Source organism: Pogona vitticeps, chromosome 14, assembly GCF_051106095.1.
Source record: "Pogona vitticeps strain Pit_001003342236 chromosome 14, PviZW2.1, whole genome shotgun sequence".
Lineage (NCBI taxonomy): Eukaryota > Metazoa > Chordata > Lepidosauria > Squamata > Agamidae > Pogona > Pogona vitticeps.
The window spans coordinates 7,536,464-7,558,624 of NC_135796.1; the positions used below are offsets into that span (position 1 = coordinate 7,536,464).

At 40.1% G+C, this 22,161-nt stretch overlaps 1 protein-coding gene across 11 annotated transcripts in view; it reads left to right on the forward strand.

Annotated features, from left to right (window-relative positions):
- Positions 1-22,161, forward strand: part of RNFT2 (ring finger protein, transmembrane 2) — a 58,426-nt gene that overhangs the window by 15,407 nt on the left and 20,858 nt on the right. For 7 of the 11 annotated variants that reach the window (XM_078381635.1, XM_020813605.3, XM_020813608.3 and 4 more), the window contains one exon: positions 13,925-14,074. The exons of the other annotated variants lie outside the window; for them this stretch is intronic. In XM_078381635.1, the coding sequence (XP_078237761.1) occupies positions 13,925-14,074 (150 nt within the window). The remainder of the gene's footprint in view (positions 1-13,924; positions 14,075-22,161) is intronic. 11 annotated transcript variants of the gene reach the window in all.

Consider the following 22,161-nt stretch of genomic DNA (forward strand, 5'->3'; position numbering starts at 1 on the left):
TTTGTTGGGGAGCTGATGATCTTGAGTTACACTTCTTTTGTAGGGGACGCTGACCTTGGAAACAAAGATGTGGTGGTGCTAAGTTGTAAACTTGAGTTAAAAATCTGGAATGGGTTATTGTGTTATGTACTGGCTTTGATTTCTTCCAAATCTCAGCTCCCTATGTTTTTAAACCCCCTTTTTAAAAAAAGGACACATTTTAGATCTCTTGGTTGCTCAGAAAAATCTCTGACAATTCACAGGTTATATCGGGCAACAGACTAAATCTATGTGTAGGAAAAATGTATGTAGGAAATGCATAGGTAGGGAAAATGGTACTGTCCCTGAAAACAAGAGAATTTGTAATAAATTTAAGGCAGGGGATGTCATTGGCCAGTACATGAAACAAAAATAAAATATACTTTTATATTCATGAGGCCCTGGTGAGTGTTTCATCATTCTTTGGGAAGCATGAAGAATGGAAATCCCAGCCTTCAGCTTGGTAGTTGGACGTATGATTTGGATTTGCTCTGCAGTAGCATTATGCTTTGGAAGCTTAGGGAAAGCATTTAGAAGATATTTCTATCCCCAACTAAAATGAAATGACCTGAGAATTAGAATGCCGTTCAACATCAAAACCATCCCATGTTCCTGTCCTCAATTCTGGACTGAGAGGGATGGAAGTAGTTCAGGGGTAGGAAATGGGGGGGGGGGGCACATGTGACTTCTAGGAGCTTTTTTTGATTAGTGGTTAAGAGCATGATTCATAAGTAAATTCAGTTCTTCAGAAAACCCCTCATGTATGAATATGGAATATTGTGCTTCTGTATCCAGAATTAAAAATACCAAGAAGTGGCCTGATATTGCTACGCAATTTCATTCCAATGTTGCTAGCAGGAAAAAGGACACAAAACGTTACATAGCAAAAAAAAAAAAAAAAAAACAGCTTGCATGTTGACAAACACCAGTGGCAGTAGTCAGGATGGTCCACAGGATACTTTTTTTGTACAGTGGTGCCTCGCATTACGACGTTAATCCGTTCCAGCGAAATCGCTGTAGAATGAAAACATCGTAATGCGAAAATAAAAAACCCATTGAAACGCATTTAAACCCGTTTAATGCGTTCCAGTGGGCTAAAAACTCACCATCCAGCGAAGATCCTCCATAGGGCGGCCATATTCAGTGGCTGTCTTGCGAGGAATCCATCCCAGAAAACAGCAGGGAGCCATTTTATTTACCCAGCGGCCATTTATGAAACCATCAATCAGCTGTAGGAAAATCGTCGTTTTGCAAAGAATCGGTTCCTGAAGCAGGGAACCGATCATCGCAAAGTGAAAAAAGCCTATTCAGACCATCGTTTTGCAATCGCAAAAACGTCGTCATAATGCAGTCTCGTCGCAATGCGGGGCAATTGTAAAGCGGGGCACGACTGTATTTACTACCATTCACAAAGCAACATCAAGCAAGGGAAAATCCCAGAACCTGACTCCTTTTTTCATCAGTTAACAACTTCACACCCAAATGCAGAATTAAATAGAAGTTTAATGTGGCTACAGTCTCAGTGCTAAAATATTTTAAAGAACTTCATGAAATGGTGAAACAAAAGTATGAGTGAGTTCAACACATACAACAGAGAATAGGAAGAAAGAATGACCTAACATGAGATGCTGTGGGTTTGCAAGATCTGAGCAGAGCTATTAATGACAGGACGCTTTGGAGGTCATTGACCCATATAGTCATCACGTGTCAGAAGTGATTTGATGGCACATAACATTTTTGGTTTGTTTAATTACCAAGCGATTATATAGTGACAAGATGGGAGAATGGAGACTTTGACAGGATGTAGGCACCAAATCTCTGCTAAACTCAAATGAGATTATCACAGCCACAAAGCAAAACAGCAGTAAGTGCAAAGCCTAAATGAGTGAGTTTCTCAATATTTGTTTTGTATTTTAAATTGTTTTTTAAAAATATTTTCAATATCTGTGCTTTTAAAAGTTTTGAGCATTATTTTTGTGTCTCAATTTTTAAAACCAGACACAGAATCCCCTTATAAACATGATTAAGACATAAGACATAAGACATAAGAAATTTATTTGTCATTGCGCTCACAAGTGGGTGCAACGAAATGAGGTGCTCTTCCCCAAGGTAAAACTGGACAACACTACAAAAAAAAAAGTTAAAATATACACAACTTTCACCATCCAAATATAGATACCCCGTTTTCTCTCAGCAATTAAAAAGTCCATATATAAACATATATAAACACATATAAACACATCTCTCCAACGCTGGCCACATTGCATTGGCTGCCCATCTGTTTCCGTGTCAACTTCAAAGTTTGAATGCTTACTTATAAGGCCCTAAACGGTTTAGGACCTCGATATTTGGCGGAACGCCTCCTCCCACCAAGGTCTACCCGGATCACCCGCGCGAATCAGGAGGTGAGGCTGAGGAGCCCAACGCCAAGAGAGGCCCGGAAGGAGAAGACACGAAACTGGGCCTTCTCGGCGGTGGCTCCTCGCCTCTGGAACAATCTCCCTCCGGCGATTCGCGCGGCCCCCACGCTGGGCACCTTTAAAACCCAATTAAAAACATGGCTGTTTATTCAGGCCTTCCCTCCAGCCAACTCTTGATTTTTTTCTTATTTTTCTTTTTTATCTTTACTGCTGTTCTTGTTTGATTATTATGTATTTGTCTATGTTTTATTATTTGATTTTATATTTGGAAGCCGCCTAGAGTGGTCCGGTGGGCCAGATAGGCGGGGTATTAAATAAATAAATAAATAAATAAATAAATAAATAAATAAATAAATAAATAAATAAATAAATAAATAAATAAATAAATAAATAAATAAATAAATAAATAAATAAATTAGCCTGTTTGACCAGCAGGAGTTAAAAGGTTAGCTAAGAGTCAGCTAATTGCATCCTGAAAATTTCCCCCAGACCTGGAGCTGATTATGTAAGGAGACTTTGGTTTCAGAAATTCTGAGATAATGTTTTCTTAAATAATTCTTCCATCCCACTTACAGATGGACACAATGTTTTATTTTGCAGAGCTCCTGCTGGCAAGTGTATACCACACATGCTCAGTTTTATAACAAAGTGACTGTTTTCTTTTTTTGAAAGGCCTTTTTTTGGGATTCATATTTCAGCCCCTGCAACCTGGATTCTTTCCAAATAAAGAAGTGGGAGGGGAACGCCATTCTCTTTCAAGATAAGCAAGATCAATCTTTTTAATTTATATAGCCTATTTTAAATTCGGGGACATTTAGAGTCACCTAGGAATGGTAGACCACTTCTCAGTATTCTCTCCCTGGAAAACCCTGAAAAATGGTCACTAAAGTCAGAATTCACTTGATGGCACATGATGATGATTTCTCTACCGTGGTAAAACAGTTTTACTTTTTTTAAATGCATAACTCAAAAACCCTTTGCCACAACATCCCCAGACTTGTCGCAGAAGAAGAGCAGACTAGACTGTCTGCTACAACTGTGCTTGATCTGAAGCTCAATTCAGAAGTTATAATTTTTTGTTTGAGCTGCGCATATATTTTAGAATTACCTTATAGTAGTAGTCCTCACCCTTGGGTACCTAAATGTTATTGGGCTACAACTGCCAGAAATCCTGGCCAGCTACAGTTGTGTTCAAAATTATTCAACCCCCACTGAAATTGAATGTTTTGGCCATTTTGACATTGATTTTGATCATTCAGTCATCTTGCTTACATTTACATGAAAGAGGCACTTGTAGGTCAGAGAAATATAACCTTAAGTTTATAATGAAATAACCACAAATGTCTTTTCTGTGCTCACATCATTATTAGTTTTTATTCAACCCCCAAGTGACATTCAATCTTAGTACTTAGTACAACATCCTTTTACAGTTATAACAGCTTTTAAACGTGAAGCATAGCTTGACACAAGTGTCTTGCAGCGATCTACGGGTATCTTCGCCCATTCTTCATGGGCAAAAGCCTCCAGTTCAGTCAAATTCTTAGGCTTGCGCACTGCAACTGCTTTCTTTAAGTCCCACCAGAGGTTCTCAATCGGATTTAAGTCTGGTGACTGCGATGGCCACTCCAAAATGTTCCAGCCTTTCCTCTGCAACCATGCTCTAGTGGACTTGGAGGTATGCTTGGGATCATTGTCCTGTTGAAAGGTCCAACGTCTCCCAAGCCTCAGGTGTGTGACGGACTGCATCACATTTTCATCCAATATCTCCTGGTACTGAAGAGAATTCATGGTACCTTGTACACGCTGAAGCTTCCCTGTACCTGCAGAAGCAAAACAGCCCCAAAGCATTATTGACCCTCCGCCATGCTTCACAGTAGGCAAGGTGTTCTTTTCGTCATATGCCTTGTTCTTCCTCCTCCAAACATAGCGTTGATCCATGGGCCCAAACAGTTCTAATTTTGTTTCATCAGTCCACAGAACACTATCCCACACCTTTTGTGGTTTGCCCACATGACTTTTGGCATACTGCAGTCGACTCTTCTTATTCTTGGGAGACAGCAAGGGGGTGCGCCTGGGGGTTCTGGCATGGAGACCTTCATTACGCAGTGTGTGCCTTATTGTCTGAGCTGAAACTTCTATACCCACATCTGACAAATCTTTTTTCAGTTCCTCAGCAGTCACACGGGGACTTTTCACCACTCTACGCTTTAGGTAGCGCACAGCAGTCGAAGTCAGCATCTTCTTTCTTCCACGACCAGGTAGCATTTCAACAGTGCCCTTTGCCTTGAATTTGTGAATGATGCTTCCTATGGTGTCTCTTGGTATGTTTAACTTCTTTGCAATCTTCTTATAGCCATTGCCCTTCCTGTGAAGACAAATCACCTCTTCTCTTGTCTTCCTGGACCATTCTCTTGACTTCACCATGTTTGTAACCACACCAGTAAATGTCTAGAAGGAGCTGAGTATCACAGTCATTTTAAAGCTGCCTAATTGGTGCTTATTATGCTTGATTGGTGCTCGGTGACATCCACAGGTGTTTTCAATACCTGTTCGAAAACACCTGAATGAACCTCTCTTCTTCAGAGTGGTAGTCTTTAAGGGGTTGAATAATTGTGGCAATGAAGAAACCACAAAAGAAACATTTACTACTGTATTACATAAACAACTGATGTTATTTTAGTTGCATTTGGTTCTTTAAAACGTCCTTGTAGGATTTCATTCTGAATACAATTCCAAATGTACACTATAGTCCCTAAACCCCTTTACAGCATTGGGGGTTGAATAATTTTGAACACAACTGTATTAGTGGCCCTGTAGCTATTGGTGAAGGTCTCTGGGAGTTTTAGTTCAAGAACACCTGGATTGAGAACCACAGAGTTATAGAATGCTGATTTGCTATGCCAACACAGGATCATTTGCTGCACTCTCATGTAGCAATCATAGAATCGGAAAAAAGAAGTTGGAAGGTGCCTACAAGGCCATCAAGCCCAACCTCCTGCTCAGTGCAGGAATCCAATGAAGGCATATATGCCAGGTGATTATCTTAAGTTTTTCTTGAATGCCTCCAGTGTTGGAGCACTCACCAACTCCCGGGATAACTGGATCCACTGTCGTATTGATCTAACAGTCAGGAGGTTTTTCCTGATATTCAATCCGCTTCCTTTAACTTGAGCCTTTTGTTGCCTGTCCTGTACTCTGGGATGATTGAGAACATATCCTGCTCCTCCTGAAAAGTGCTATCATATCACTCCTCGGTCTTCTTTTCTCAAGACTAAACATGCCCAGTTCTTTAAGCCTTTTCTGATAAGGCTTGGTTTCCATCCCCCTGTTCATCCTCTTCACTGTCTGAACCTGTTCCAGTTCGTTAGCATTTTTCTTGAAGTGTGGTGTCCAGAACTGGACTCAATACTCAAGGTGAGGCCTAACCAGTGCTGAATAGAGGGGGACTAGCACCTTGCGGGATTTGGAAACTATACTTCTATTAATGTAGCCTAAAATAGCCTTTGCCTTTTTTGTAGCTACATCACACTGTTGGCTTATATTTAGCTTGTGATCTACGACAATTCCAAGAGCCTCTCCGCTTGTAATTTTGTTGAGCCAGGTATTCCCCATCTTGTAACTGTGCAAATAGTTTCTTTTTCTGATGTGGAGTACTTTGCACTTCTCTCTGTTGAATTTCCTTCTGTTATTTTTGTCCCAGTGCTCCATCCTATCAAGGTCATTTTGAATTTTGTTTCTGTCTTCTAGGATATTAGCTATTCCACCCAATCTGGTATCATCTGCAGAGTTGACAAGCATTCCCTGCACACCCTCATCCAAGTCATTAATACAATAAGTACCAAGAGTACCAAGCCCAGGACTGAACATTGGAGTACCCCACTAATTACCTCCTCCCAGTTAGAGAAGGATCCCATTAATCATCACGCTCTGAGTACGATACTGTAGTCAATTGTGCATCTACCTGGCACTTGATCTATCCAACCCTCATGGGGCAATGTCAAAAGCTTTGCTGAAGTCAAGATATATTACGTCTACAGCATTCCCTCTGTCTATCAGGGAGGTGACCTGATCAAAAATGAGATCAAATTAGTTTGGCAGGATTTGTTCTTGACAAATCCATGTTGGCTTCTGGTTATTTGCTGCATTGTTTTCTAGGTGCTTGCTCAATTGCCACTTTATGATCTGTTCCAGAATTTTGCTTGGGATTGATGTCAGGCTGCCTGGCCTGTAGTTCCCAGGTTCCTCTTTTTTGCCCTTTTTTTGAAGATAGGGACAACATTAGGAATGCCTACTCACTTTGTGTTTTTTCCTTAAAACAAGGTGCAATGCTCTCTGCATCTTTTAAAAATATCCTCCCTCATAAAGAAGTATTTACAATACCAGGTGTGAAACTAATGGTTTTATGTGTTTTGTTACAGGGCCACTAATAACTGGCAGAATTATGTGTTTTGTGTTGTTTTAGTTTCTGGTAATCAAGTCCAGGATGCTGAAAACTGCTGTTATATTTTCCTGGGCTTTGAATGTCTGGATGAACACCTCTTAAGCTGAGCAGAATGATCAGCATGTTTCCTTCCATTTTTTCTCTTTAGCACCAGAGCTGGAGCTAGATATCTCAGGATGTTGACAAAGAAAACAGAGAATGTTGGCAATGGAGGGAAATTTTGTTCAGTCTATATTTTAAGGTGAACCAACATAAATCCTGGATTAGAGTGCCTAGTGGAACACCATTATTCTTCAAAATACATGGTGCTTTAAATACTCTGATGTACTTCTGTACTCAAAATGCAGTAACAGTTTGTATTTTGGAAGAAAACTGGTACAAAAGGTGCATATTTTATTGTGGAAATATATCCAGTTTAAACAGAAGTTTATACAGGGAAGCAGCCATTTGTGGCCCTCCCTGAAACATATAGTCATGCAGTGTGAAATTCACAGGACACCTGGGTAATATGTTTCCTACATAAATTTGTCCTCCATGGACGACTGTTATAGGAAATGGCTCTTACATTACTCTTGAATTTAGCAAGAACTATTTAAAAGTTTGCATGCTTCTGATGGAGAAGAAGAGGAAATCTGGTATTTTCCTACATTTCCTCTAAGGATAGGTGTTACCTCCTCTCCCCCACTTTCAATTTTTTTTTCCAGCTCCACACCCTTCAAGCTGTTACTCTTTAGTTAAGTAAATGAGAGCCTCCTATTTGCCAGGCAGACAACAATGGGCATCCATCTACTGGAGCCACATGGCTTGGGCAGTTTTAATTTACTTTTTCGTATTGAACAAATGGTAGCTGTTTGTCATTTGCTTGTAATGGAGGACAATCACAGCAAAGCACAGCTGTTCAGCAGCATTCCAGTGCTGTTTGTCTGGCCTCCTTGGGACATTTTAGGTTAGGAAAAGTGGCCTTTCTGACAGGGAGGAGGGAGGGGCGGGGTAATAGCATGGAGCTAACAAACGAGCACTTTTTATGCCCCTTTGCCACTATTCTTCATTTGGCAGATGGCAGATAAATGATAGACTAATGGAACTGTAGAGTTATTTTTAAAAAGTGGCCCATGCCCCAGAAATCCACAAATAGAGCATCTCTGATAGATAGCCATCCAACCTCTGTTATACCTTTCCAGTGAGAAACAATCTATTCCATTGACAGTGCATATAGATATTCTGTACTTAGTTGTAATTTGAATCCGTTAGTTCTATCCTTTAGAGCAGCAGAAACCAAACTTGCTCCACAAGCTATGTGATGGCTCTTTGAATATATGAAGATAGCTATTGTATCACTTCTAGATCTTTTCCAGGCTACGCATATCCAGTCCATGACTGTGGACCATGCTTTTGGGGGCTTATGGGAATTGTAATTTCCCATAAAATTGCATGTCAGAAGACATGAAAGGCACCTTGTCATCTGAGCTTCTTTGGGCATTCACTTTCCATTGTTCATACAATATTTGAGAGAATGAGCAGTCGTTTAAACCAAGGGACAAAATAAAGACAAGGATATGATTCTAAGCATAATTAACTCAGGGAGCACTACCATGACTTTTTGATTATTGCACTCCTGTTAATTAAATATTTTCTGTTTACAACAAAATAAATATAAATATTAGAAGCATAAAATAATTGTGCCATGTGATCATAAGAAACCCAGTGTGGTGTAGTGGATAGAGTAACAGACTTGGACTCTGGAGACCAGGGTTGAAATCCCTGGTAAGCCTTGGAAACTAACTGGGAGAGTGGAGCTAGTAAAACCACTCCTTAAATATCTCCTTTATCTTGAGCCCTGTTAGGGATACTGTAAGCCGCCTAGAGTGGTCTGGTAGTCCAGATAGGCGGGGTATAAATCAAATAAATAAATAAATAAATAAATAAATAAATAAATAAATAAATAAATAAATAAATAAATAAATAAATAAATGTCATTTCGAACTTGACAGCATGTAACAATAACGCGTGATAAAAAATATGGAATTACTATTACTTCACACGTTAAAAGCATTATTAAAAGTAACTGGGCCTGCTACAGAATGCTGCAATAAATTCCCATGTATCCATGCTTTTTTTTTTTTTTTGCCTCCAGACAGCCCACATCTATGTTTGGTCCCTCAAGCATCTCCTGTTAAAATGATCAAGTAGTAGATGATTAAAAAAATCTTTTTCCCGACCAAGAACCTGTAGAGTTGCTGCCAGTCAGGAACAAATAGACAAATCACTATGAAGTGAATTAACTGCAAGGATAATAAATACTTAATGCATCTGATGAGGGAGATTCTAATTCATTACAGTTTCATCACAATTTCTGTCATACATTTTTAAGATTTCACCTCCTCCCCATTTCAAACAAAGCCTTTGGAGACTTAAATGTTTTGGGAAAATATGTAATACACTGATTTGAAAACATTTATATTGGATGACACAGCATGAGTAGCCCAGCATTCAATTTACACAGTGGCCATCTTGTTTTTTATTTGAATTCCATAAATAACAGTGTCAGGCTCTCCTTCATTTTTTAAACTTTTGATGGGTAAGCTAAACTGCCAGTCACAGTTTAAATGTAGTTTTCCCGTATGGTCAGAGGAGTTGTCTTAGATGATCCAGAGGATCTCTTCCAACTCTTACACTTTTATGAAACAACTGGAACCACATGAAAAATGTGAGCCTTTGTAGACTTTAAGCATCATAGAGCATATACTTCAAAAAACTGATCAACATTTTGAGGACCAAAACACATTCATTCCATTCATACCCTGATTCACTTTTACTCCCTCTACCTCATGTTTATTTCAGTTCAGCATATTTTACAACAAGAAGAAAATCTTTGTCGTTTCTTTTGTTGAAAATAATTAGGACTCTGAGACTCTTCCCAATCTACCGCATATCATCCAGAGAGCCACCAATAGGTCCCGCTTTTCCTTCTGTCCCCTCCAATGAAGGGGAACCCAATGAGTTTTTGGCTGCTGCAGGATTTAAACCCATGTCTTCTAAACTCAGTTCCACCACTGCATCCTCCATACCAGTTGTTCCTATCTGGTGGTTGCATACCGTCAGAAGGGCACAGATGCAATCTAGGTGGGATTCTATTTTCATTAAGAATTTGTTGTCCCTCAACCTTCATTTCCTCCCACAAATGTGTGATCTCTCCCACTTGCCACAGATTATCCTTCTATGAGTACTGGGCATAATAGTAGTAACTTCGAGACATTTAGTGCCCCTCCTAACTCCATGCCTCTTGCCTTCCTTGAAGGATCACTGATGTGTCACTTCCTGCTATTATTGGAATTATTTTTATGTGCATGTTTACTACCAACAGTGCAACCACAATTTTTATTTGTTCTTAAAAATGTAACAATATAATGCCTATAAAAATAGGAATACAGCCCTTCTTTTCTATCCTGGTGGGACTCCGTTTCTTTGACAGAGTTATACAAACAGTGAAAAACCACTGCTCTCTGAACAATGCACACATATTCTAGGTAAAGGTAAAGGTAAAGGTTGCCCTTGACATTTAGTCCAGTCGTGTCCAACTCAAGGGGGCGGTGATCATCTCATATAACATATGCTATATGAGGATATTACAAAAACTGCAGTGCATGTTGATTAAGAGGGACTTGACAGTGGATAGTCAAAGACGTTAAGGGCTGGTTTGACTCTGCAATGCTTGTGGGTCCGTCCTGGCTTTCAGTAGGAACATGGTGAAAGGGAGGGAACATTTAAAAAAACTGGTGACATTCCTGTCATTAGCAAAATGCCTCTCCTCCAGCAGACTGACATTGCTCACTGCTCCAATGCCCAGCATATCCCAACTAATCTGTTAAATGGCTTGCCTTTGGGACCCCAGATTTGTGGCCATTACAGATATATGGACATATCCCCATTTTAAGAGGAGGAGGAGGAGGAGGAGGGAGAGCTCAGATCCTTAAGTAAGTGCTGGCATGACCTCACTTGGTATGAGATCATGAAAATGTGAAAGCTCTCCATGGGCTTCAGTTTTTCTCTCTACATGCAAGGACATTTGCCAAGTGATCTAATTGAGGGTGGGGGGCCCTGGAGAGAGCAGGAGGTGTGTGCTCCTCTCCTTGAGGACCCTAATTATGGCTATTATCTGATTGCACTTTGCTAGCAAGGAAGCAGTGCTGAAGAACGTACACAGTCAACAGCATAAACAGTGTGTATTTAATGCACTTTTCTATTTGCATACTCTCTGCTTTTAACACTACACCAAATTCTTATGAAGCAAAGTAACATCTTTTAGGTTTAAAGGGGCAGCAGAGCTTGAAATAATTATTTCATTGAGCTACAACTGTTAGAACCCTGCAGTCAGCAGGTCATGAGTTGTCGTTCCAGAGGGTAAGGTAAAGGTAAAGGTTCCCCTTGACATTTAGTCCAGTCGTGTCTGTCTCTACGGTGCGGTGCTCATCCCCGTTTCCAGGCTGTAGAGCCAGTGTTTGTCCGGAGACGGTTTCCATGGTTACATGGCCAGTGCAACTAGACACAGAACGCCGTTACCTTCCCAGCGTGGTGGTACCTATTTATCTACAGTGGTGCCTTGCTAGACAATAATAATCCGTTCCACTGAAATCACTGTTTAGCGAAATCATTGTCTAGCGAAAAGCATTTCCCCATTGGAATGCATTGAAACCCGTTTAGGGAGAAGAATCGTCCTCTAGCGAAGATCGGCCATAGGAAAGCCGCTTTGCGAACCACCAATTAGCTGTTTAAATCACTGTCTTGCGAAGCTTAGGTTCCAAAAACACCTGTTTTGTGAGCACAGAGGAAGCTGTCAAAATTGTCTAGCGAAAATCAGTTTGCTAGTAAGGGGCCAAACATTGTCCAGCGAAATTCCCCCATAGGAATCACTGTTTTGCGAATCGCTATAGTGATCACAAAAAGTCAATGTCCAGTGAAAAAACTGTCATGCGGGGTAACTGTCTAGCGAGGCACCACTGTACTTGCATTTTTACATGCTTTCAAACTGCTAGGTTGGCAGGAGCTGGGACAAGTGGCAGGAGCCCACTCCATCATGTGGATTCAGTCTTATGACTGCAGGTCTTCCAACCTTGCAGCACAGAGGCTTCTGCAGTTTAACCCGCAGTGCCACCACATCCCAAGGGTAACTTACCCAAATTGATCATGGTACATAAGCTTCACGGCTTGGGGATTCCAGATATTGTAGGGTTTTTAAAAGCCTTCCAAGTGCTGTGGGTCAGTTCCCTCCTTTATGTTGGCTCACATGACACACATGCCTTGCACCCATGTAGTAGTACCCGTGGGAATGTGCATCCTACAGATTGCCCCAGAGACCAATCAGGTATATATGGATCAGTTTCCTACCCATCTCTGCCTTAAAGGTCAGTAAGAAAAGCACTTGGAAATAAGCCTGAGAATCTGTAAGTGGGGCAGGAGGACAGATGCTAGGACAGCGATGGTGAACCTATGGCATGCACACCACAGCTGGTACACAGAGCCCTCTCTATGGACATGCGAGCCATAAGTCATTGGATTGCTACCCCCAGCAGCCCAATCTGAGGAGGAGGCTGCAGCTGCGGTGCTAGCACCCCAACAGGCAGCGGGCCAGGATCCAAAGCAGCTGGCGCTGCTGCTGGTGGGCCAGCTGAGCTATAGGCAGTGGTGGGATTGGACACAACTGGAGGCGGATCCAGTGAGGTCTGTAGGCACCTCCATGCCCTGGATTCCCCCTTCTGCCCACGGCCCACTGGGGTGCCCCCCCCCGTTTCGGCACTCGGGCTCAAAAAGGTTCACCATCACAGCACTAGGACAAAACACAATATATCTTAGAAGTGGAAGATAGCAATGGCTGTATTTGACAGGCTGTCTTTCTTCCACCCATAAGTATACTCAGCCAGGAGGTAAACATTGAGCAAAATTGTTCTTGGTAGCATGCTCAGTTAAGCTGAGTTGTTTTAGGAATAAAAGCATATGTACAGAACCTGATTTTATTCTATAAAGAACCGGTGTCTTCTACTATATTCCTTAGGTCTTTTGAAAGACTAGAACTATTTGAAATGAAAAAGATATCTGTTGGAAAAAGAAACAGTACACAAAATGCTGAACTACTTCATTCTCCTTGTCATTATCTTAATAACCATTATTACTATCCTAATCATCCTTACCAAACTCCGAGAGGCAGTGGAAGACAAGAGGGCCTGGCATGCTCTGGTCCATGGGGTCATGAAGAGTCGGACACGACTTAACAACAGTCATCATTATGATATTTCCTTTCATCCAGTTACGTATCTCAACAGAGACATGAATCTCTTCTTGCCTACTTTATCCTCACAGCAATCTGTTTGCTGGTCATGCCTGGAGTTATTGGCCCGAGCTCACCTAATGAGTTAAAGGATGACTGAATATAGATTTTCCTTCTTAATGTGTTTAATTGTTAACCATCCCTTCCAGATACCTTGGAAGAGGCAGAAGAAAATTCCAAAGATTTTAAGTTTATAACACCATGTAAGCAAGGATTATATTCGAGTGGGCAATCTTACAAATATTAATTCCAGTTGACTAACACAGATACAGACACAGATTGATCATCTAACTAAGAAGTGGGAGGGGATCTTGAATTTGCTGTGCGTATTTACTCTAGAGTCTGCCCATAATCTTCAGGTGGCTGACTCTAGTAAATGTTCTTAGAGTTGCAGTGTAAGTCCCTCAAACATAACTCCTCCTCAAAGCTGTAGTAGCTAGGTGTATAATTATTATGTTTTGTTTTTTAATCATTTTAATTATTCTACCTTTTATTCTGTGAACTCAAGATGACATGTATGGTTCTCCTTGTCCCCTCATTATTTTTACAACCACAACCTTGTAAAGTAGCTCAGGCTGAGAGAGTAAGTTAGTGGCTCAAGACCATTTAGCGATTTCATTTTTGAATAAGAAGTAACGCAAGGAACCTCTCAGTCTCATTGCTGCCCTTCAGCATCTACATCACCTTGTCTCAGTTTTAGATTCTCCTTTTTATCTTTTATAGGGCAAGTTCTACCTGGTAATTGAAGAACTGAGTCAGCTCTTCCGGTCTCTGGTCCCTATCCAGCTGTGGTACAAATATATCATGGGAGACGATCCATCCAGCAGCTATTTCCTTGGAGGAGTTCTCCTGATCCTGTACAGCCTCTGCAAAGTAAATTGAATTCCTGAGGGTTTTTTTTTTTACAGCATGTCCCCCACAGCTTTAAACATTTCATACTTGCCAAGACCTATGTCCCTGTGTGTGTTTAGTCGTTTAGTCGTGTCCGACTCTTCGTGACCCCATGGACCAGAGCACGCCAGGCCCTCCTGTCCTCCACTGCCTCCCGGAGTTGTGTCAGGTTCATGTTGGTTGCTTCGCAGACACTGTCCAGCCATCTCATCCTCGGTCGTCCCCTTCTCCTCTTGCCATCACACCTTCCTAACATCAAGGTTTTTTCCAAGGACTCTTTTCTTCTCATGAGATGGCCAAAGTACTGGAGCCTCAGCTTCAGGATCTGTCCTTCAAGTGAGCATTCAGGGTTGATTTCCTTTAGAACTGATAGGTTTGTTCTCCTTGCAGTCCAGGGGATTCTCAAGAGCCTCCTCCAGCACCACAATTCAAAGGCATCAATTCTTCGGCGGTCTGCTTTCTTTATGGTCCAGCTCTCACTTCCATACATCACGACAGGAAAAACCATAGCTTTGACTATTCGGACTTTTGTTGGCAAGGTGATGTCTCTGCTTTTCAAGATGCTGTCAAGATTTGTCATCGCTTTCCTCCCAAGAAGAAGGCGCCTTTTAATTTCAGGGCTGCTGTCTCCATCTGCAGTGATCATGGAGCCCAGGAAGATAAAATTTGACACTGCCTCCATATCTTCCCCTTCTATTTCCCAGGAGGTGATGGGACCAGTGGCCATGATCTTAGTTTTTTTGATGTTGAGTTTCAGACCGTTTTTTGCACTCTCCTCTTTCACTCTCATTACAAGGTTCTTTAATTCCTCCTCACTTTCTGCCATCAGAGTGGTATCATCTGCATATCGGAGGTTGTTGATATTTCTTCCGGCAATCTTAATTCCGGCTTGGGTTTCTTCCAGTCCAGCCTTCCGCATGATGTATTCTGCATATAAGTTAAATAAGCTGGGGGACAATATACAGCCTTGCCGTACTCCTTTCCCAATTTTGAACCACTCAGTTGTTCCATGACCAGTTCTAACTGTTGCCTCCTGTCCCACATATAGGTTTCTCAGGAGACAGATAAAGTGGTCAGGCACTCCCATTTCTTTAAGAACTTGCCATAGTTTGCTGTGGTCCACACAGTCAAAGGCTTTCGCATAGTCAATGAAGCAGAAGTAGATATTTTTCTGGAACTCTCTGGCTTTCTCCATAATCCAGCGCAAGTTAGCAATTTGGTCTCGAGTTCCTCTGCCTCTTCGGAATCCAGCTTGTACTTCTGGGAGTTCTCGGTCCACATACTGCTGAAGCCTACCTTGGAGGATTTTGAGCATAACCTTGCTAGCGTGCGAAATGAGTGCAATTGTACGGTAGTTGGAGCATTCTTTGGCACTGCCTTTCTTTGGGATTGGGATGTAGACTGATCTTTTCCAATCCTCTGGCCACTGTTGAGTTTTCCAAACTTGCTGGCATATTGAATGTAGCACCTTAACAGCATCATCTTTCAAGATTTTAAATAGTTCAACTGGAATGCCATCACCTCCACTGGCCTTGTTGTTAGCCAGGCTTTCTAAGGCCCACTTGACTTCGCTCTCCAGGATGTCTGGCTCAAGGTCAGCAACTACATTGTCTGGGTTGTCCGGGATATCCAAATCTTTCTGATATAATTCCTCTGTGTATTCTTGCCACCTCGTCTTGACGTCTTCTGCTTCTGTTAGGTCCTTCCCATTTTTGTCTTTTATCATGTTCATCTTTGCGCAAAATGTTCCTCTAATATGTCCAATTTTCCTGAACAGATCTCTGGTCTTTCCTTTTCTGTTATCTTCCTCTATTTCTTTGCATTGTTCATTTAAGAAGGCCCTCTTGTCTCTCCTTGCTATTCTTTGGAAGTCTGCATTCAACTTTCTGTAGCTTTCCCTATCTCCCTTGCATTTTGCTTCCCTTCTCTTCTCTGCTATTTCTAAGGCCTCGTTGGACAGCCACTTTGCTTTCTTGCATTTCCTTTTCTTTGGGATGGTTTTCGTTGCTGCCTCCTGGACAATGTTACGAGCCTCTATCCAAAGTTCTTCAGGCACTCTGTCCACCAAATCTAGTTCCTTAAATCTGTTCTTTACTTCCACTGTGTATTCATAAGGGATTTGGTTTAGATTATACCTGAGTGGCCCAGTGGTTTTTCCTAATCTCTTCAGTCTAAGCTTGAATTTTGCTATGAGAAGCTGATGATCAGAACCGCAGTCAGCTCCAGGTCTTGTTTTTGCTGACTGTATAGAGCTTCTCCATCTTTGGCTGCAGAGAATATAATCAATCTGATTTCGATATTGCCCATCTGGTGATTTCCATGTATAGAGTCGCCTCTTGTGTTGTTGGAAAAGAGTGTTTGTGATGACCAGCTTATTCTCTTGACAAAACTCTATTAGCCTTTGTCCTGCTTCATTCTGAACTCCAAGGCCAAACTTCCCTGTTGTTCCTTTTATCTCTTGGCTCCCTACTTTAGCATTCCAGTCCCCTAGAATGAGAAGAACATCTTTCTTTGGTGTCAGTTCTAGAAGGTGTTGTAAATCTTCATAGAATTGTTCAATTTCAGTCTCCTCAGCTATGCTGGTTGGTGCATAAACTTGGATTATTGTGATGTTGAATGGTCTGCCTTGGATTCGTATTGACATCATTCTATCATTTTTGAGATTGTATCCCATTACAGCTTTTCCCACTCTTTTGTTGACTATGAGGGCTACTCCATTCCTTCTACGGGATTCTTGCCCACAATAGTAGATATGATAATCATCTGAGCTGAATTCGCCCATTCCTGTCCATTTTAGTTCACTGATGCCCAGGATGTCGATGTTTATTCTTGCCATCTCCTGTTTGACCACCTCCAGCTTCCCAACGTTCATAGATCTTACATTCCAGGTTCCTATGCAGTATTCTTCTTTGTAGCATTGGATTTTCCTTTCACTTCCAGGCACGTCCACAGCTGAGCGTCCTTTCGGCTTTGGCCCAACCACTTCATTAGCTCTGGAGCTACTTGTACTTGTCCTCCACTCTTCCTCAGTAGCATGTTGGACGCCTTCCGACCTGAGGGGCCCATCTTCCAGCGTCATATCTTTTAGCCTTTTGTTTCTGATCATGGGCCGTTCTTGGCAAAGATACTGGAGTGGCTTGCCATTTCCTACTCCAGGTGGATTGCGTTTAGTCGGAACTCTCCACTATGTCCTGTCCGTCTTGGGTGTCCCTGCACGGCATAGCCCATAGCTTCTCTGAGTTACTCAAGCCCCTTCGCCACGACAAGGCAGCAATCCATGAAGGAGCCTATGTCCCTAGCATCTCACAATTAGAAGATGAGGTAGTGGGCAACCAATAAGACTTTTTCTTTTTGTCTGAGTGCCTAGACAGTCTGTATTAGCCGCTGTAGATACTCTTAGGCAAGGTCAGAAGCAATCGACTGTGGACCTCTTGGTTTGGTCAGCGTGGAAGTCCAAGTAGCTGTCATCAGCAGGGATGCTGCTGTGACATGCAGTCCAACAATATCTGAAGGGCCATATGTCCAGCTCTGAGCTTTGTGGAAAAAATACTCTGATGTGGTGTAAAGTGGTCTTCTTTATACCATCATGTGCAAATCTATCCCCTCTTCTTCTGTACTAATGTTCTTTTTAAAAAATTATTTTATTTAAATTTTAATATATTACATATAACACAAAAATGAAACAAAATATAACAAACAACATTTACTCAAAATTAAAAATATATAAAACATAGTGTACCCTGTCACTGGCACCAATATGGACATTATCAATATAATCATTATTTGTCAGCCCCCTATTCCCTCGGCTTCTATATTTAGATCCAGTATTACATTTATACTGGAAGGACAGATCCTGAAGCTCAGGCTCCAATACTTTGGCCATCTGATGAGAAGAGAAGACTCCCTGGAGAAGACCCTGATGTTGGGAAAGTGTGAGGGCAAGAGAAGGGGATGACAGAGGACGAGATGGTTGGATAATGTCATTGAAGCTACCCACATGAATTTGACCAAACTCTGGGAGGCAGTGGTGTGCTCTGGTCCAGGGGGTCATGAAGAGTCGGACACAACTAAATGACTAAACAACAACAACAAAAAGGATTCCACAGTAAAATATTGTTTCAAAATGGATTGCATTCAAGTTAGTATTTCTTCATTGACCTCCAAATCTTTACTTTTGATCTAAATCAGTAGGGTAATATATTTTGATTTCCTTGATTTACTGCTTATATTGCTTTGGTCCATGGTGTCATGAAGAGTCAGACATTACTTAATGACTAAACAACAACAATTACATTTATCTAATTAAAACCAAGCTTCCAAAATTTTAACACCACTGCACATTCCCACCACATATGCATTTGCCTACCCATAATTTGATTACATTGCCAGCAAAGTTTACAGTATTTATTATACATGCAGTATAATGTTTATTTAAAATATTCTGCGAATCCTTCAAGTTGTGATCTAAAAAAAATATTGGTAACATAATCAATAAAAAGTTAACTTGAGTAATATTTTTATTCTACACAATGCAATTCTTCCAAACCATGATAATTTTAGTTTTCCATATTTTTCTATTTTATTAATAATTTCGTGTTTAACCCATCATAATTTCTTTTTTATATAGCTTCTAATTTTTATTATATTTACACCTAGGTACTTAATAGCTTTAGTTATTTAAGATCATTTTAGCATCTCTTCTGTTTTATCACAATTAAACAATATAATCTCAGATTTATTCCACTTTACACTCAATCCTGTTAACTTCCTCAAATCCTGCTCCATAGCCTTTGCTGGGTTTTCTATAATTAATATCTGTCCATTTTAATTTCAGTTCGTGCACCCCAACTTTTTTATCTGTTTATTGTAGAATATCTGCTTTGTCCTTGCTTATCATAGATGTAATTATTTTCTTTTTGACAATATTCCCCAGACCTTTTCCATTTAACGTTAACATTCTTTAATTTTTTTTAACATTTTGGATGAATCAAGTATCTTATTATTGGTTCCCAATTATGCTATGCATAAACAACATGAACTTACCAATAAAATCTACTCTAACCCTTTCACCCCACCCTCCCTGTTTAACTCCCTTCCTCCACCCAAGTTCCATTACCCTGATCTCTGCTTGTCTCCAAACTTGGGGGTGGAGGAGAATACTCCTCTTCCCTCACCAAATTAGCTTAAAGCATCCCATGCCTCTATTAATATTTTCCTGCCTTTGCTACCTAGTATTTCATTAGCTTCTTTTATTGCTGCAACTGCAGTTTCTCAGCTAACAATTCACTTGAACATATGGAGTTCCTACGGAAGAGTTAGAAATAAAGATTATGAAAGAGACTCAAACTTCTAGAAACTTATTTACCAGTTCAGTTTTATTTCTACATCATATCCTTAATAACAAAGACCTCCCCTAGCCTGGACTTATTCTGTAAATGGATAGAGTCAATAGACAATGTATGAAGAGCATACATTGAAATGAGAACTTAAATCTGGAAGGCAGAAAATAGTAAAAAGAGTAATTTGAAATTTTGATAAGGCAATATGTATAGAATGGATGTTAGTATGATATTGTTTCTCCTCTTCCCTCTGAACCTCAATTCCCTTTTTCCTTTTTGTCACCCCTTGTTAAAAAAAAAATTAAAAAGACCTCCCCTAGCCTCACTATTATTTTAAAATATTGTGTACAATCCGTTTTACACTCTTACCTATAAATTTATCAATTTTATCAACCTGTGAAACCTATAAAGAAGGCTAGAGTAATAATAATATTTTTGTGGGATTTCCAGGTTGTTTGGCTGTGTTCTTAAGGTTTTTCTTCCTAATGTTTGACCAGTCTCTGTGGCTGGCATCTTCAGAGGACAGAAGTCAGAACTCTGTCTGTACTTCTGATTCCTGCCCTCCAAATATGCCAGCCATAGAGACTGGTGAAACAACCGGGAAAACCCACAACACTCATCGGATCCCGGCCATGAAAACCTTTGAGAATACAATAATAATACAAATTAAACTAAATTGATATGTATACAATTTAGGTATTACATTTATTAGATTTAGGTATCTTAATGTATATATCTTAAAGCTTTAACTCATACAAATAATATGATTTCTAAAAATAATGAAAGAAAATCATATTTGTAGAAACTTATTTTGCCAGTTGACATTTACTTCTATATCATATTCTCACATCAAAGATATCCTCTTGCCCCACTACTATATATAAAACTAACAGGAAAAAAATAAAAAGTGTAAGTTTGACAACCAATCAAACTTATAAAAACTTCTATTTCTACATAACATTCTTATAACAAAGACCTCCCCTAGCCCCACTACTATTTTAAAATATTTTGTGCAATTCCTACCAATATCCCTTAACCCTAATACTTCTATACATTTGTTTAGTGTTACTAAAATATTTCTGTCATGTTCTGCTAAAAACACTTAGTCCATTCTTTCTTCTCATGCTTTCTTCTTCATGTCTTTTTCATTTCTTCTTCTTAGCTCCTTGCTCAGCTGCAGCTGTTTCTGCTGAGGTACCACTCATCCCCATCACTCCTTCTGATTCCATTTCCCTTTGACTTGAAGCAGAGTCTATCTCTTCTGTTATCTTTATTTCCTGCTTCCACTGCTCCTCATTTACATATGATGTTCGTCTCACGTAACCGCTATAGTGATTCTAGTTGGTGATATTTTCCTCTGTAAAGCACTCTCAAGAAAACCCAGTATCTGCAGTTATATTTATTCTGATTTTTTGCCAGTATGGATGTTAATGTTTTTAGAGAAAATCACCATTTGATTGTTTCAAGACATAAATCTGGCAATATTTGAATCTGATTTCCTTCATACTCCTGCTGATCAACTTTTCGTCTCATCCCTTGTTGAAAGCTCTCTGTAATAAATGTGAACTCTAATAACAATGCCTCTTGAGAATGCTCTAGCTCCTCTTTTAGAGCCTATTTGATTAATTCTGTGTCTTCCTTTGACCAGTCCAGGTCAGGAGCCTTTTTAAAAATCCTTTTTAGAATACTGTATCTTTAGCTAACCTTTTTCCTTTTTCCCATTGATTTTGTAATGCCCCTGATCCGTAAATTGGGTCTCCTCTGTTTATCACATATTTCAATTACGGTAGTTGTTTCTGAATTTCCATCACTTTTGCTTCATGCCAATATAGCTTTGCAGTATTGTCTTTTGTCAGTTGTTCTGTTGCCCGCACTTTTAAATTCATCTCCTTTAACTGTCTCTCAATTCTTATTCCTGTCCTCCTTAAACCCTTGTAAAGTCTCTCCAATCCTTCTAAGCTCCCCCATCACCTCCTCGTTTGCCATACTTCGAGTTGTGGTCAAAGTTTCTTGTCCAGCTTCTTGCCCAGATTCTAAATGTGTTAGGCTACTCAGTGAGCAATCACTAGGTCTCATTCTCTTCTAGGATCTCCCCTGTCATTTAACTTTACATTTCGGCATTCAGTAATCTCAAAACCTTATTCTTATAGCATCTATAGGCAACAGCATGTGTAATTGAACTATTTTTAGTGTTAGCTGCAATATTGCACCAAGCCGCTGAAGGGAGTTTATTTATTTTGTACAGTTCCAAATTTTTGTTAGATCACCTTTCTATTTTAAAGTATTTTTTGTTTCTCCTCCAAAGTTTAAAGTTTCCCTTCTGGGCCTTTCTTATCTCACATTAAACTCCATACTAATAAAATCAGCTTACTTTATTTCATACAGATTTTAACTTCAGAGTGTTCAGGAAGGTTTAATCACATCCAAAAAAACTCAGTCTGGTTCTAAGGTTTTCATTCTAATCTAGTCTCCTTGATGGTAAGAACAACTTGATTTATTTTCACTGAAGCCTGTTAATTGATTAGCTTCTTTTTATCATATTATTATTTTCAAATAGCCCAAACAGAACAAAGGAGCTTTAAGCAAAGCAGCAGGGGAGGAATTTTCAGTTCAGTCCAGTGTTTCTCCTGCCATGTCCTTATTTTGTCTGATGGCAGCACAGAACGGCAATTCCAATCAAAGACTTTTATGGCTATAAGCTATCATAAATCTGATTTTCCTGATCCAGCT